We start from the raw sequence: 16,790 nt of genomic DNA on the forward strand, positions 1-16,790 counted from the left end.
TCAGTGGCGTGATTGGGTTACATTTGGTTGAGTTGTTGGCTGAGAAGTTTCCATGGATATTGCTAAACTACCCAATGAGATGCTAGGACGAAAGTTTCTCTCTAAAAGTGAACAGCAGGGCCCCATTGCAAAGGACATCATCATCACAGGTCATCAAATGTCGAGAGGTAGAGCATGCACAGCTTTGGAGCCTTTACCCCTGTGTTCTAGGCTCTTTGGCATGAGAAGGTCTTCTACAAACTACAGAAAGAGAAATGTGGACACCAGCCCACTTACAAAAGCCTCCATCTACAATCTGTCCTGCCTGCAAGTTATGATGGGCCATGGTGGCAAAGAAGTTATAGGAGTGGCCAAGCAATGTTTGGTTTAACTTGAGGCCCAGGCATTGAGGGTGAACGAATAACTTGCACTGCCTGAATGGCCAGGAATATCATAAAGACAAATGGCTAGCACTGATCCTGTGTGAGTCTGTAACTGTGACCTCCCTTGTATGTTATGGCTTCTACTTAGCTTGATGTTTCTGTGGGTGGGAGCGGTGTAGTTGACTCTTTTGCCTGCTCATGAGACACCTTTCCTTTTATTGGGTTGCCTTGTGAAGCCTCAATATGCAGGCTTTCACTTTGTTGTTTTGGTTTTGGTATTTTTTGGGTTTTTGAGACAGGGTTTCTCTGTGTATCAGCTCTGGCTGTCATGGAACTAGCTTTATAGACCAGCCTCACATCGAACTCACAGAGATCCACCTGCCTCTGCCTCCAAAGCACTTTGTATTTTTGTATCTTCTTTGGTCTTCTTTGGCTAACCTCTCTAGGAGTCCTTTTGTGAAGAGGAAATATAGGGGAAGTGGATCTGGGGAAGAAGGTAACTGGGCAGGACTTAGGTGGAGTGGAGGGAGGGGAAAATCTGGTCGGTATTTATTGTATGAGAGAAGAATCTATTTTCAATTTTAAAAGTGTTATTCAATTTTTCTTAAATGAAAATGCAAAGAAGGGAAGCAATAATGAACAAAGAGAAGTGAAATAGTGAACACAACAAAACATGACTTTGACAAATACAGTGCTCGGCCTTTATGTGTAGATGGTGATCATCACACGGGAACTTGTGAGAAGCTCATTCTCGGGCTCTGTCTAGATCTGTGAAATCAGAAGATTTCCTCTCAGCAATGTAAAGGATACATCATGCAGGAAACAAACCCAGGTCATTTTCTTATGTTATCTTTCACTGGTTTTGATTATGGAATTACAGACATTCCTGCTCCTTTAATTCCAAAGAAATGCTCTTGCACCTCATTAAGGTAAACTAAGGTTTGATAAGTTTTCAATTAATAGAAATACACATGTAATATTAAACAGTATTGCTACATTACATTATATAATACATTAGACATATACAAACTGATATATAAAATATTAAAATTTTAAGCACAATCTCCAAAGGAAAAATTAAAGTATTACATGCAAGGCTGGTTATTTGATCCCAAGAAAACAAAGAGATGAATCATTTGTCTAAGGTTAATACATATTGGTTAAATTATAATTTATTGTCATTATTTAAATAAAAACAAACAAATCAATCTGTTTTTAACATCATTTTTATACTTTCATGCAGTATGGCTCATTGGCAAATGCTCTCATCCAAATAAAGAAAGTAATTTTTTGTATTTTTATGGTTTACTATAATAACATGTTTGCATCTTATTTATATAACAACTCTGGCTACAAAAAGCTTGATATTTAATTGTTCTTCTCCACATACCAACTAAAAGAACTTTATACAAACTCTTTGAAGATGTTTGCTTCTGCTGGTTTCTGTGTTCTTTCTGCTCTTCACTTTCTATTGCTACCCACAGTGTAGACAAGATGGCTGTAGCTCTCACACCCATCTGACAAATGAGAGTGCATTAAACATTAAACCAGGATGGGAGAAAGGAGTGGGTTGGTACTGCAATAGCTGTGATTATATGCTGTTTCATGACCAATAGCATTGAATATAAGAGTCCTTTATAAGTGTGCAATCCTATAACCATTTCTATTTTCTTTATCCATTTAGTATGATGTTCTCTGGAGAAACCCCACTTGTTCTCAACAAGTGAACATTTTAGATTATTTTCACATTTAGGACACTGTGAATATAACTGCAATGAATGTGGGATTTTGATATTTCTTAATATTAATTTCAAGTGCATAGAAATATACTGAGAATACTGCTGGGTCCCATAGCAATTCTGTCATTTTATGAGAATTCTGTATGCTATAGATACACAAGAACACAGGGACAGAAAGAGAAGTTGTGAACAAACAAGGTTTTCTGTGTCACTGAACTATACTGCAAGTGTCTTTCTATGACTTTGTACATTATTTCACATCCATTTCAGTTTCACACCATTTCTGTGGTTTGTTAAACAAACAATTATGTAGAATATATTTTACCCTTTTATACTACTGTAAACAACACCGTTAACATGATGTATTTAAAAAGATGGTGGGTACATTCAATTTGCAGCACAAATTCAACACAGTACAAAGAAAATTCCCAACAATCTGTAACAGAAAAAAAATGGTTCCACACTACATGTCATGTGAAAACAACTGAGAATTCTCAATAGGATTATGAAGAAATAGCACACACATTGACACACTGTGGCTTCTGCATTGCATGGAAAAATAAAACTATAAAACTACAAGATTCAAGAATGTGTACAATGTTTGTGAAAGAATAAGGGGATGGAGGGAAAAGCAAAGAACAAAAGCACAAAAAAGTAGTCAAGCTTTCATCAAAAGACCCAAGGACTCAGCCAGGAAAAGTGTGAACTTAACCAATGTTAGGGCAGATGCTGCATCTTGTGCCATAATCCACGTGGCAGGAAGCAGACATTAAATTATTCTTCAACATTGTTCTGTGTGTGGACATCTGTGAGACTGGGCTTGCCTGAAACCACACGGAGGAAAGAGAGGCTGCAGAACCGAATCCAGCCTTTCTGATGACCTCCATTTCCAGGGAAAGCTCTGGAGCATGGAGCCTCTCTGGAAGAGTGATCAATAGCTTTGGCTCGGAAATAAAACAGCTTAGGAGTCACTTTGAGTTAATTTTTTGGGAGTTGTGAAGTCCCTGTTATTTAATTTCTATACACATGCAATTATACCTAACTAGGCCTATTAGATATTAGGATACTAGGATGTAAATATTTGTTCACATATGTGTACTGTTATTGGTCTCACTTTTGTGGTAAAAGCATCTAATGGGATGCTCATCCATGGAGAGCTATGTGTAAAGAACTCTCTGTAGCAAGCAAGTGTCTTGATTTTAAGAGGGATTTCTTAGTTCTGTTGTACTGGATGCTGCAAACGTTGTATCGATGATACTTGCTATTTTATTGCATTGCTTACACACACCCATTAAAAACCAAAAGCATGGTTGTACCTGTGATTCCACGTGTTATATGAAGACTGCCTTGTATTTTCTCTAAAGCTTAGTTTAACAGATTGAACCTAGGAAATAGTCATTTATTACATTATCTTATACATCATTTCTATTCATCTGTATTTTATTCAATTCTTCTGCTCAGCACTATCCTAAGGAAAACAATTGGCACTGCCCTATGATCAGCTGTGCCTGCTTAGAAAGGATGACAACCACCAGGTTTGCCGGGTGTTGATATTCCAGCATCGGGGGTGTCCCCTCCTTCTGGGTATTCAGTTTCTTTCCCAGGTAAGTGCATGCAGTTCATCCCTAATGGCAAGTGACCTTGAGGTTTTGGGGAGGAGCTACAATTCATGGTCTGGGAAAGAAATTGGAAGAGGTGGATTCAGCATTTGTACCTATAACAAAGGCATCTTTAAAATAGTATTTTACCTTGAATATGATCAGGCACCTATGTACACTGAGGAATGTAATGTAATGCTAGAGATTATGGGCAGTGGAAGAGTAGGGAGAATGTGAGCCGTTGTACATACTGGTGGAGACATTCCTGTGTGACTGCTTTGGGGTGTCTGTCTTAAGAGTTTCCATTGCTGTGAAGAGACACCATGACTATAGCAGCTCTTATAAAGGAAAACATTTCACTGGGGGCTGGTTTGGAGTTTCAGAGGGTTTAGTCCGTGATCATTATGGTGGCCAGAATGATGCTCTGCAGGCATACACAAGGCTGGAGAAATTGCTGAGAGTTCTACAACCAGATCAGCAAGCAGCAGGAAGTGACTGTGGCACTGTTTTCAACAAAAGCACACCTCTTTTTTTGTTTTTGTCATTTGTTTTCTTTCACTTTTTTATTTGAATTAGAAACAAGATTGTTTTACATGTCAATCCCAGTTCCCTTCTCCCACCTCTCCTCCCCTACAGCCCCCCACCCAACTAAAACCCTACCTATCACATAACCTTTCTGCTCCCCAGGGAGGGTGAGGCCTTCCACGGGGGGTCTTCAGGGTCTGTCATATCCTTTCGGATAGGGCCTAGGCCCACCCCCATGACAAAGCCACACCTCTTAATTATGCCTCTCCCTATGGGAGTATTGGAATCTTTTGGGGGGGGAGGAATTTTTATTAGAAACAAGCTTCTTTTACATATCAATCCCAGTTCCCTAACCCTCCCCTCCTCTCCTGCCCCCCAATCCCAACCCCTTTTTGCTCCCCAAGGAGGGTGAGGCCTTCCATGGGGGATCTTCAAAGTCTGTCATATCATTTGGAGCAGGGCCTAGAGCTGTGTCTAGGCTGAGAGAGTATCCCTCTATGAAGAGATGGCTCCCAAAGTTCATTTGTGTACTAGGGGTAAATACTGATCCACTACCAGAGGTCCATAGATTGTCCTGACATCCTCATTCAGGGGCTCTGCAACAGTCCTATGCTGGTTTCCCAGCTATCAGTCTGGGGTCCATGAGCAACCCCTTGTTCAGGTCAGCTGTCTGGTTTTGATCCCTTTGCTCATGACTCCTCCCTTTCTGCAACTGGATTCCAGAGGTCATCTCAGTGTTTAGCTGTGGGTGTCTGCTTCTGCTTCCATCAGCTGCTGGATGAAGGCTCTACGTTGTGGATTGTAGGCTGCTACTTCTTTGCTCTAGATCTAAAATCTATTGCAATCTTTTTGATTAAAATCACCACAGTATCTAAACTCTTGCAAGTATCTCTTCAGCCATGTTCAGTAAGTAAGCTCATTAAACTCATTTCCCAGGGTGAACTTTGATGAAACTGTACTTAGCACTGTTACTGAGAACTGTGGGGATGGGGTACACATTGATTGCTTTGTCTCCCTCCACCAGGGAGAAAGCTCTCACAACAGATCATAAATATATTTATTAATGTTCCTATGTCTCATTATATTAGAAAAAGGAACCAATATAAAAAACATGTTTGAAGAATGTAAATATGGAAATGGCCTTAGTAAAGAAGGAGTTAGATATATGCAGATGATAGAGACCGGATGGTTCCAGAATAAGAGAGACTGGAAAGCTTTTACAAGTTATGAAGGTCTGAGTAAGTTCTTTAAGGTATGTAAAGGAAGAAATTTAGAGATTATATATCATATTAGAGATGGCAACTATTTCAAGGACAGACTAAAGTACGTGTCAAACATAAGTTTATTGAGTTAGGTCTGGTTATTGGAATAATATACAGTAACTAAAAGTACCAAACTGGTGTTAAGCTGATCTTCTGTGTGTTTCATAATCGTTCTTGGGGGATATTCTAATGTGATTAGATGAACTAAAAGGGAGAGTATATCTCTGCTTTCTCTAAAAGGTCAATGAGGTCCCTGAGGACTAAAGCCATTGATCTCTTGTTGTCTTCTTCATGGAGGCCATGGACATCCCTCTCAATGAATTTGAAACATTGTCCCGTCTACAAAAAGGAAGGTCAGCGTGGGAAGGATTTCCTCTAGGCTTCAAAGGAAGCCACGGTACATAAAGCAAAGCCTTTGACATACCCTCACATTGATGGACAACTGATGAAAGAACGCTAGTCTGAGGTTCCTCTCAAACCCAAGCGACCTCTGAGAATTAGTTGCTCAACAAGCCTTGACATCATGGAAAAAAATCACACTCCAGACATGAGGCGAGAGTCTACATGAGATGCCACAGTCTGTTCCTCACGCCCTGCCGCACACACCATTTCCAGAGACCAGAGTTCTGATGTCCTCCTGAGAGTCTTGCAGTCAGTGGAGAGGACACAGATACCGAGGGGAGAGATCTGGGGGCCTCAGCCAAAGACACGGAAGAACAGTAGGGCGGAGACACACAATGGCTCCCCAAATGTTGTGCAGCCTTGTCACCGAAGACCAAAACTCCTCATTGGACAGTTCACACAGTCACCAAAGGTTCTCCCGGCTGACAAGGAAAGCATCTCCTTCTCGCAGGCTGAAGTCACTGATGAGTCCTGGCAGAAGACTTCACAGCCGCCCTGCTTCCTCCTCTGGCCCCACCTGGGGAAAATGCATTTACAGCGCAGGTTATCCTGGCTCAAAGTGAGGCTGCCGGGGCACTTAGAGAATCTCACGTTGTTTCTGGAGAACACTCATGTCCTCAGAGAAGACTGCCTAAGGCAGTCCAGAAACCTCGGAAATGGCTTTCTTACAAATAATTTCTCAATCTGTTTTCAAATAATAAATACGAACAAAGGAATGAGATTATTCGCCTGGAGGTGGAGGCAGGCAGGCTGGCAGGCAGGCATTAGGAAACATGAACTATGAATTAGGAAATACAGATCACAAACTATGGATCATGAATTATGGATCATTAAATATGAATGTGGATTATGAATACAAATTATGGTTTATGAATATGAATTATGAATCATGAAATATGAATTACAAATCACGAATTGTGAATTAAAATATGGCATGTGAATATTAATTATGAATATGAATAGTGAGATATGAATTATGAATTATGAAATATTGATCATGAATGTGGATTATGAATTATTAATTTTGAATTTTAAAATTTCGGTTATGAATATGGATTATGCATTATGAATCATGAATATGAGTCATGAAATATGGATTATGAATTATCAATTATGAATCATGAATATGAATTATGAGATATGGACTGTAAGTTTTGATTATGAAATATGGAATATAAATTATAAAATATGAACATGATTATGAATATGGATTATGAATTACAAATAATTAATCATAATCATTAATATTAGTCATGAATATGGATTAATTATGAATATGAATTATGAACATGGATTTTGAATTATCAATTATGAATGTGAATTATGAAATATAGACAATGAATTATGAAATATGAATTACGGAATATGAATTATGGAATATGAACATGAATATGGATTATGAATTGTGAATTATGAATTATGAATCACAAATTATGAATTATGAATTATGAGTTATGAAATTTTGATTATGAATTATGAAGTATGTATTATGAGTTGTCAGTTATGAGTTATGAAATATAAATTATGATTCATGAATTATGAATATGAATTATGAACTACAAATATGAATCATGAAATATGGATTATGAATTTTGGGTTATGAATATGGATTATGAAACATAGAGTATGAATTATGGGTTATGAATTATGAATATGGATTATGAATTATGAAATTTGGATTATGGATTATGAAATATGGATTACAAATTATAAATTGTGAGTTATGTAATATGTACTATGAATCTTGAAATATGGATTATGGATTATGAATATGGGTTAGGAATCATGAATCATGAATTATGAGTTATGAATGTGAATTATAAAATATGAGTTGTGAATTATGAATCACGAATCATGAATATGAATTATGAAATATAAATTTTGAAGTATGAAATATGATTTATGGATCATAAATTATGAATTCTGAATTGTGGATTATGAATTATGAATTATGAAATATGGAATATGGAATATGAATTATGAAATATGGTCATGAATATGAACTACGGATTATCAATTATGAATCATTTATGAATTATGAATCATAAAATATGAATTATGAATTATGCATTATAAATTACAAGTTGTGGGTTATGAACTATGAAGTAGGAATCATTAATTTGAATTACGAATATGATTCATGAAATATGGATTATGAATATGAATTATGAACATGGATTGTGAATTATCAATAATCAATTATGAATATGAATTATGAAATATTAGTATGAATTATGAAATATGAATATGAATTATGGCTTATGGCTTATGAATCATGAAATATGAATTATGAATCAAAATATGAAATAGCATATATGAAATTTTGATTATGAATTATGAAATGTGTATTATGAATTTTTAATTATGATCGGGCAGACGAAGATTTACAGAGGAATTCTATCTTTTAAATCATACATTATGATCTACATTTAAAAGATGCATCAATACATTATGAAGATGTATAATTGCCTTTACTTCTCACACATGCAAAGGGCAGAGAAGATAAAAAATGAAACCATCCAGGGAAAGTCACCCTCAGTACTGTGGACAGTGTTCTTACATGAACAGTCCTGCAGGGCTATTCTAACCTCAAAATGAGGTTGCTTTTGCATCTGAGCGTGCTGACTCAGAGAAAAGCCACGGTTGCTTCCACGCAGGATCAGAGGACTTCATCTTAACTAGCCCTGCCTGCCGTCTGTCTCAGGGCTGTGACTCCACTGTAGACTGTTACACTTTTAAGCTTTATTTTGTTTTTTGTATACGAGTGTTCACCCGCAAGTGTCTTGCACAGTACCTGCAAAGGCCAGAAGAGGACACCAGTTCCCTTGGGACTGGAGTTACAGGAACTGGTTAGCTACACTTCCCAGTGCCCTTAACTGCTAATCTATCTCTCTAGCTGCTTTTTTTAAAAAACTTATACTTTATTTTCACATATTGTAATTAAAATATGCTACATCATTTTCCTCCATCCTTGTTCTCCCTTCCCAAATTCTTCCCGTCTACTTACTTCCTGGTTAACGATGTGTGATTAAGTATGCACAAATACATGAATAAAAGAGACCGAGTCCATTTCTGTTGGTTGTGTGTATATGGTTTCAGGTCAGAAAACATTGAACTGGATAAGCTCATCCCTGTCTGAGGTTAACTCTCCCACCTGCAGGAGGAGAATTCCACTCTTTAATAAGCAATAAGAACCTGACCTTCGGCCGGGCATTGGTGGCGCATGCCTTTAATCCCAGCACTCTGTGAGTTCGAGGCCAGCCTGGTCTCCAGAGCGAGTGCCAGGATAGGCTCCAAAGCTACACAGAGAAACCCTGTCTCGAAAAAACAAAACAAAACAAAACAAACAAAAAGAACCTGACCTTCATTCGACCCAGGCTGCCTTGGCCAGGAAACATTATCAAGAATAGAAAACCTGGGGTGTAAATACCTCAGCTAACACTTGCTGAAGTTCTGGAGTTGCAGACGATGGACACTTCTGAGCCAATCACAGTCTCCCTTGATTCCGTGGGCTTCCCACCATACCTCATTGATGATTTTCAACTCTGATGATTTAGAAATCCTGAAATTCCTGCCTCCACTTTCTAAGTACCATGATTACAGGGCTGTGCCACCATGCCTGTATTGGGTGGCTTCAGTTTCATTTAGTGAGGCATTAGAATGACAGGATAAATAAGATGAGCAGTTATACTTATCTATATTAAAAAACTCTTACCTTTGTGAGCCTGGGCTTCACCATCCATAGGATAAGGGCAGAATCTTCCTTAGTCATTTGGTGAGTTATAACAGACTCAATGATAAAGAAAACAATAATGCTCATAGTTGGAAGACAGGAAGGCTGGATTTGATGGGAGCCTTGTTTTCTTACTAGAGTTAGGACCAAAGCTTGTGTCCTGGCTACTCTAACCAGCCAGGCTCAGCCACTCATCCTCAGTAAGCCAATTAAAAGAACCAAGTTATCCAGTTTTGGTGTGCCCACCCACAATTCAGGCACTCTGGAGAAAGATGGTCAGGTTTCTCTGATGTCCTTGGACAACCTAGTCTATAGAGTGATTACCAGGACAGTCATAGAGTCATAGTGAGACTCTTTGTTAGAAAAAAAGACATGAGTAGAAAATAAAGCAAATTATTAATGAAAATCAAAAACATGATATTTATTCAGTTTGACTAATTTGGGACAGTGATGAAACTATAAGGTAACTAATCCATCCTTTGTGTCCTAACAGTTTTATATAGAAAACAAAAGATATGAAAAACTAAGTCATCTAATGAAGCCACACAGTGAATTTTCCCATCTCTAAAACTCTCCCCCATTCTCAGGCCCTGTCTCTCCTGCAAGGTGGGAAGAAAGGAGTAAATGTTGCTTCAGTAGAGACATCCTCATTCTGATGACTCAGTCTTTTCCCAAAAAGAGATTCCTGGGGAATTAGAATTCCAGGGGGTCCACCCTTTCACTAGTTGTTAGCAAAAGGAAGAGATGTAGATGACTACTTAGAATATCCTTTTTCCTATAAGACAGGCAGGCTACAGGGATGTCAGGGTGGGGAAAGAGGAGCTTTAAGGTTCAAGTAGGGACCACAAAGGGGGGTTGCACAATATTGCCACTGACAGTTATATATAGTTGCCAAAAACAGGAAAGAGTGGAAGACCTGGAGGGGGCTGACTCACCACAGCTGAGTGGACACATTTTGTGGAAATTTGGGCTCAGAAAATTCTTTAAGCACCAGGTCTAAGTTTCTGATGCTATGAATCTTGTATTTCTTCTGGGTCATCAGGGCTGAGATAAAGATGAACTCAGGATAATCCATTCACACCTTACTGCTATAATGACAGGCTTATGTGGCTGAATAGACGGCTTAACTCCCAAGAGCACTGGCTGCTCATCCACAGGGCCTGACTTTGCTTCCCAGCACCTATAAGACAGCTCACAACTGTATCTAACTATAGTCATGGAGGATCAAAAGCCCTCTTCAGGCCTCCACTTGTACCTGACATGCACTGGGTCTACACACTGGCAAAACTTATACACCTAATTTAAACTTTATTCTTTTATACAATAACATATATATGAAGAAAACTTTTTTAAAATAGGGAATCACAACAGGCAATGGTGGTATGTGCCTTTAATCCCACCACTCATGAGGTAGAGGCAGGCAGATCTATGTGAGTTCAAGGCCAGGCTGGTCTACAGAGTGAGTTCCAGGACTGGCTCCATAGCTACCGAGAAACCCTGTCTTGAGAAACCAAAAAACAAATGGAATTACGTATTTGTCTTTTCACAATTTGTATATCTGGTGCCCTAGGAGGCCAGAATGGATCGGATCTCCTGGACCTGCAAATGCAGGTCCTTCTGAACCATCTGAACTGGGTGTTATGAACTAAACTTGGGTACCCAAGAGGAGTAGTGCTATTAAGCAAACTCACCAGCTCCCACATGTCATTATAATGCAAAAGATGAAAATGTTCCATTATTCTGTCTCCTGTCACTTGAAGATGGGGGGAAGTCCCAGATAGATGGCCTCCAAAGGATTCAGTGAATTTCTATCTCCACACGGCTTTTCATTTTCATTGTTAATTTAACACAATTCTCTTAATGTGAGTAAAGATACCAAAAGATTTTGTTGAAACAAGTCAGAGTCCAGTCAGATTTTACTAGGAAATCTTGCATAATTTGAGGTATTCTTTTTCTTTTGGGGATTTTTTTTGAGATGGGATATCTCTACATCGCCTTGGCTTTCCTGGAACCCCCTATGTGGACCAAGTTGACCTCAAACTCAAAGGGATCAGTCTGTTACTCTCTCCCAAGAGCTGGGATTATAGGCATGCATATATAAGCCCAGCTGAGATGTTTTAAAATTGACATATCTGTAAATCAGAGAACTGAATGAGAAAATAAATTTTTTAAAAGCAGCCATCAATGTTTTGATGAACAGCAACACTTCTTAAAATTCTGTAACTAGCAGATCATTTCATATGTTCTCAATAATTGGTCTATTTTCCTTTGTTAATTTACTACATTCAAAAATGTTTGAACTATGTATGTACATACCTGTGCCATGACATGTATGTAGCAGTAAGATGACAGCTTACAGGTGTCTATAATCTACTGAGTTCTAAAGATGAAACCCAGGGAGTTAGGTTTGGCTGTAAGTGAGCTCAATATCATTTATTTGAGTTTAAAAATCATTTATGTATGTGCTAGTGTGGGAGTGAGCATATGCAACAGCCCAAGTGCAGAAACAAGAGATTTTGTAGGAGTAATGCAGGTCTCCTGGAGGTTGGACTCAGGTCATCAGGCTTTGCAGCAACCAACTTTATCCACTGAGATAATTCTCTGGAATTCATTTGTGGGTCTGAGCAAGTATGTAGTGCTCCAAACAAACTAACATATTCCAAAAAAAGAAAATGAAAGATATAGCAGTATATCATTGTCACTAGCAAATAGGATTTATTACTCAAATTGTCCTGTTTTCCCCATCCTTGAATGAAAATATGTTTACAATCTGAAAAGATAATATTTTACTGATGTAATGTTACAACTCATCTTGTCGGAGCATCAGTGAGACAGCTCAGTGGGAAATGTTGGTGGTATGCAAGGATGGTAACCTCATCTTGATCACTATATGAAAGTGACCGGAGTATTCCCCAGAAAGTTTTCTTTCTGTCTCTACATATCTATCATGGTCTAAAAATCTATGGTCACATTACACACACACACAACAGAAATATTTTTAACTTTACTCTTATTTATTCTTTGTAAAACATGCATCTTGATCCCATTCATCTACCCATCCCTTTGTATCCACCCTCTGCCCTTGCAACCTGCCCCACAAAATAATATTCATGAGAAAAGAGGGGGGGAATAAAACAAGGAAAGATCCCATCATGGAAGCTGCAGTGTGACATGGTCAGTCACACAATTTACCCTTTTATCCATGCATCTTTACTTGCAAGTGTTCACTCCAAAGAGACATTTGCCTGGTTTGAGTCCTCTGGTTTCTGCTACACTAGTGATACTAGGCCCTCACTGAGATTCCTCTTGGACATTCTGTTGTTGCCCTGTGTCATGGAGATCCTGCAGCTTTGGGTCTAAAGAACTGGCCCCTTCACATGCTCCAGAAGATCATAAACAGGGCGGATTTGGGGGTGTGCCAATTCATAACCCTAGTTCTGGGTGTGAGTAGTTTCAACTTTAGTCAGTCTACCAGCTCTCCCCATCCTCCTGACCATGGGGAACTCTCTGTCATTGTCTTGATAGTTCACTCTTTGCAGCGATAGACAAGGGGTGGGCCAGTGCATCTGCTTTCAAACCCTCAGGGTCAGCTCTACAACTGCTACACCAGCAGGGCAACCTTCACTGTGTTGACCAGGCAAGGTACAGGGGCTACTCTTCCAAGTGCCGCAGCTGGTGAGGGGCAGGCACAGCTCTCCCACTCTCATGACCTCAGAGCCACCCACCACAGGCGGCAAGGGACAGGGGAATAGGCATCTCTCCCCTGCCCACACCACCATATTGCAGATGAGAGATGGGGCTACATCTCCCAAGCTCACGTTCTTGGGGCTGGTTCACCCACACACACCGCCAAACAAGGTTGGCTCTATTGTGCTGCCAATGCAAGATGTAGGGCTTGCTTTTCCAAGTGCTGTAGCTGGTGAGGGACAGGAAAAGCTCTCCCACTCTTGGAACCTCAGGGCCAGCTCTCCCAACCACCACAGGCCATGAAGAATGGCAGGGGTCAGGGTAGAGGCAAAAATATTTTTTAAAAAATAAATCTCTTTGTCATTACATTATTTGGCATTTCTAGATAATTCCCATAGAAGCAGTACTTCAAGATGAAGTGCCAAATAGACAACTAATGGGGACATGAAGATGCATGCAACTTAAATAACAAATATATATCCATAGCACATCAAGCTATGTTGTGAAACATGCAATTGGTTGCTGATTATCCTACATTAGTACATCTCTATCAGACAGATGGAAATGCTGCTTTGGATACATGTATAAAGTATTTAATGTTTCTTATATTCTCTTCCATTAAGCATTTTAACAGTAACATTGTTGACAAAATGGCAAACATTGGGGGTACATCATCTACACCTGGACTTGTACTCAGGAGGCTGACACACAATGATCATGAGTTCAAATGCAACCCTAATTACTGACATCTAAGTCAGGCTGGATAACAAACAACATTTCAAAGAAAATTGTGAAAACATGAAAAATAAAACCAGGAACAACAACAACCCACCACCCTTTTTCACAGACACCCTCTCTTGAAAAGTAAGATCACACACTGCCTGATTGTGATTTAATTAAACAATGAACCACTTAGATAATGGGCATCCCATTCTATAAATTACTGAAGAGAAACTGAAGACAACTGTGATGTATAACTCTTTACCAAATCATTTACATGAACAGGGTTTTTCTCTTGAATGAGTTCATTCTTATTTCCTGATATCAAGATGATATAAAGAGTCCCCAAAGTATTCACAGGGCTAGAGAAATGGCCAAACAGTTATGACAAGTTCAATCCTAGGCCCAAGGTCAGGTTTTTGACACTTCCTGTAACTCCTGCTACAAAAAAAAGCCAACGGTCTAAACCTTCTTGGGAACCAGCATGCACGTGCATATACCCACACAGAGACACACTGACATCACATAATTAAAACTGAATCAAATCTTTAAACAAATTTTCACTTTTCTCTTGTAAGCATTAATTCCTGTAACACAGGTGTTAAGGCATTTAACAGCTTACTTACAGAACTTTTCTTCATCATGAATTGGTTCATATAACAGAAAGCAAACACATAAGATTGAAGTCAGAGAAACCAATCATTGAGTTGGTGGTATCATTTGGGAAGATTTAGGAAATGCTGCCCTCCTGGAAGCAATATCCCTAGGGGGTGCATCTGAAAGTTTACATCCACACACCATTTTCAGTTCCAACTCTGTGCTTCATGCTTCAACTTAAGGATATAAGTTCTTAGGTTTCTGCTTTAGCTCTCATATCTATCTGACAATTGTTGCCATGACACTCTCATGGTGATTCTGTATCCCTCAGGAATCAAGTACCAACTCTTTCATAAGTTGACCTAGATACCATGCTTTATCACAGCAATAGAAAAGGCACTATTACACATCCGTAAGTTTTACACAAGGATGAGTTATTTCATGTAATTGAAGTGTGAAATTTAAAAGGGATAACTTATTGTTTAAATTCACAGGACTTTTGTCCACATGCATTTGCAGGTGCAAACAAAATACATATCATAATCCTTGAACAGATTGTTGACATTTATCAGATTTTTTTTCCTCCACAACAAATAATCTTTAAGTGTGCTGGCCAAAGATCTTACCAAATCCATTGTAGTCAGACTCCCTTAGGTATGAGCTCTTTCAGGTTCTCAAAAATCACTGTGATATGCAAAGGCTTTAACAGACCAACTACACACAACAAGTTTTACTCTTGTATAGACAACCATGAAGTGCAAAACTTTGCCATACTCACTATATTTATAGGGTTTTTCTGTGATATGATTTTTTCTCATGATTTTGAAGGCTGTTGATACATGCAAAGGCTTTATTACCTTTATTACATTTGTAGGGTTTCTCCCTATTATGTGTTCTTTTATGTCTTTGGAGACTGCTGAGATGTGCAAAGGCTTTACCACATTGATTGCATTCATAAGGTTTCTCTCCAGTATGTCTTCTTTTATATATTCTTAGACTACTTTGACATGTAAAGGCATTAGCACATTCATTATATTCCTAAGGTTTCTCTCCAGTATGTGTTCTTTTATGTACATGAAGATAACTGCGACGTGCAAAGGCTTTGCCACAGTGATCACATTTGTAGGGTTTCTCTCCAGTATGTGTTGTTTTATGCCTTTGAAGATGACTGTGACGTCCAAAGGCTTTCCCACATTGAATACATTCATAAGGTTTCTCTCCAGTATGTGTTCTTTTATGCATTTGAAGATGAGTGTTACATGAAAAGGCTTTACCACATTGATTACATATGTAAGGTTTCTCTCCAGTATGTGATCTTTTATGTATTTGGAGATGACCGTGCCGGGAAAAGGCTTTACCACATTGATGACACTCATGGGGCTTTTCTCCAGTATGCGTTCTTCTATGTATTCGGAGATTACTATGATGTGCAAAGCCTTTACCACATTGATTACATTCATAAGGCTTCTCTCCAGTATGTGTTCTTTTATGTATTGCAAGACTGCTCTCACATGCAAAGGCTTTACCACACTGATTACATTCATAAGGTTTCTCTCCAGTGTGTGTTCTTTTATGTATTTGAAGATGACTGTAACATGCAAAGGCTTTACCACATTGATTACATATGTAAGGTTTCTCTCCAGTATGTATTGTTTCATGCCTTTGAAGATGACCGTGACGTCTAAAGGCTTTACCACAGTGATTACATTTGTAAGGTTTCTCTCCAGTATGTATTCTTTTATGTTTTTGGAGATAACTGTGTTGTGCAAAGGCTTTGCCACACTGATTACATTCATGGGGTTTCTCTCCAGTATGTTTTCCTTTCTGTTTTTGGAGACTACTATGATGTGCAAAGGTTGCATCATATTCAATACCTCCATAGGGTTTCTCTACAGTATCAATTCTTGCAAGCCTTTGAAGATGACTATGACATGCAAAGGCTGTACAACATTGCGTGTATTCAGAGGGTTTCTCTCCAGTACAACTTCTTTCATACCTGTAAAGATAATTGGCAAATGGAAAAGTTTTAACACATTCATTACACTGATGAATCTTTGTATCTATGTAAATTAATTTTACAATTTGGTCTAATTGTAAAGAGGAATCAGATATTAAGGTTTACATTCATGTTGTTCCCCTTTATTAAGGATTGTTTTGTGTTTTTG

General features: G+C 38.6%; 2 protein-coding genes across 2 annotated transcripts in view; one reads left to right on the forward strand and one right to left on the reverse strand.

The window, feature by feature from the left end:
* Positions 1–16,790, forward strand: part of LOC118237605 (zinc finger protein 431-like) — a 254,081-nt gene that overhangs the window by 52,809 nt on the left and 184,482 nt on the right. The gene's annotated exons all lie outside the window — the stretch shown is intronic.
* Positions 13,886–16,790, reverse strand: part of LOC100753714 (zinc finger protein 120) — an 84,818-nt gene continuing 81,913 nt past the window's right edge. Inside the window, exon 4 of the mRNA XM_027388875.2 lies at positions 13,886–16,621. Coding sequence (XP_027244676.1) covers positions 15,664–16,621 — 958 coding nt within the window. The 3' untranslated portion in view covers positions 13,886–15,663. The remainder of the gene's footprint in view (positions 16,622–16,790) is intronic.

This window comes from Cricetulus griseus, assembly GCF_003668045.3.
Source record: "Cricetulus griseus strain 17A/GY chromosome 1 unlocalized genomic scaffold, alternate assembly CriGri-PICRH-1.0 chr1_0, whole genome shotgun sequence".
Classification (NCBI taxonomy): domain Eukaryota; kingdom Metazoa; phylum Chordata; class Mammalia; order Rodentia; family Cricetidae; genus Cricetulus; species Cricetulus griseus.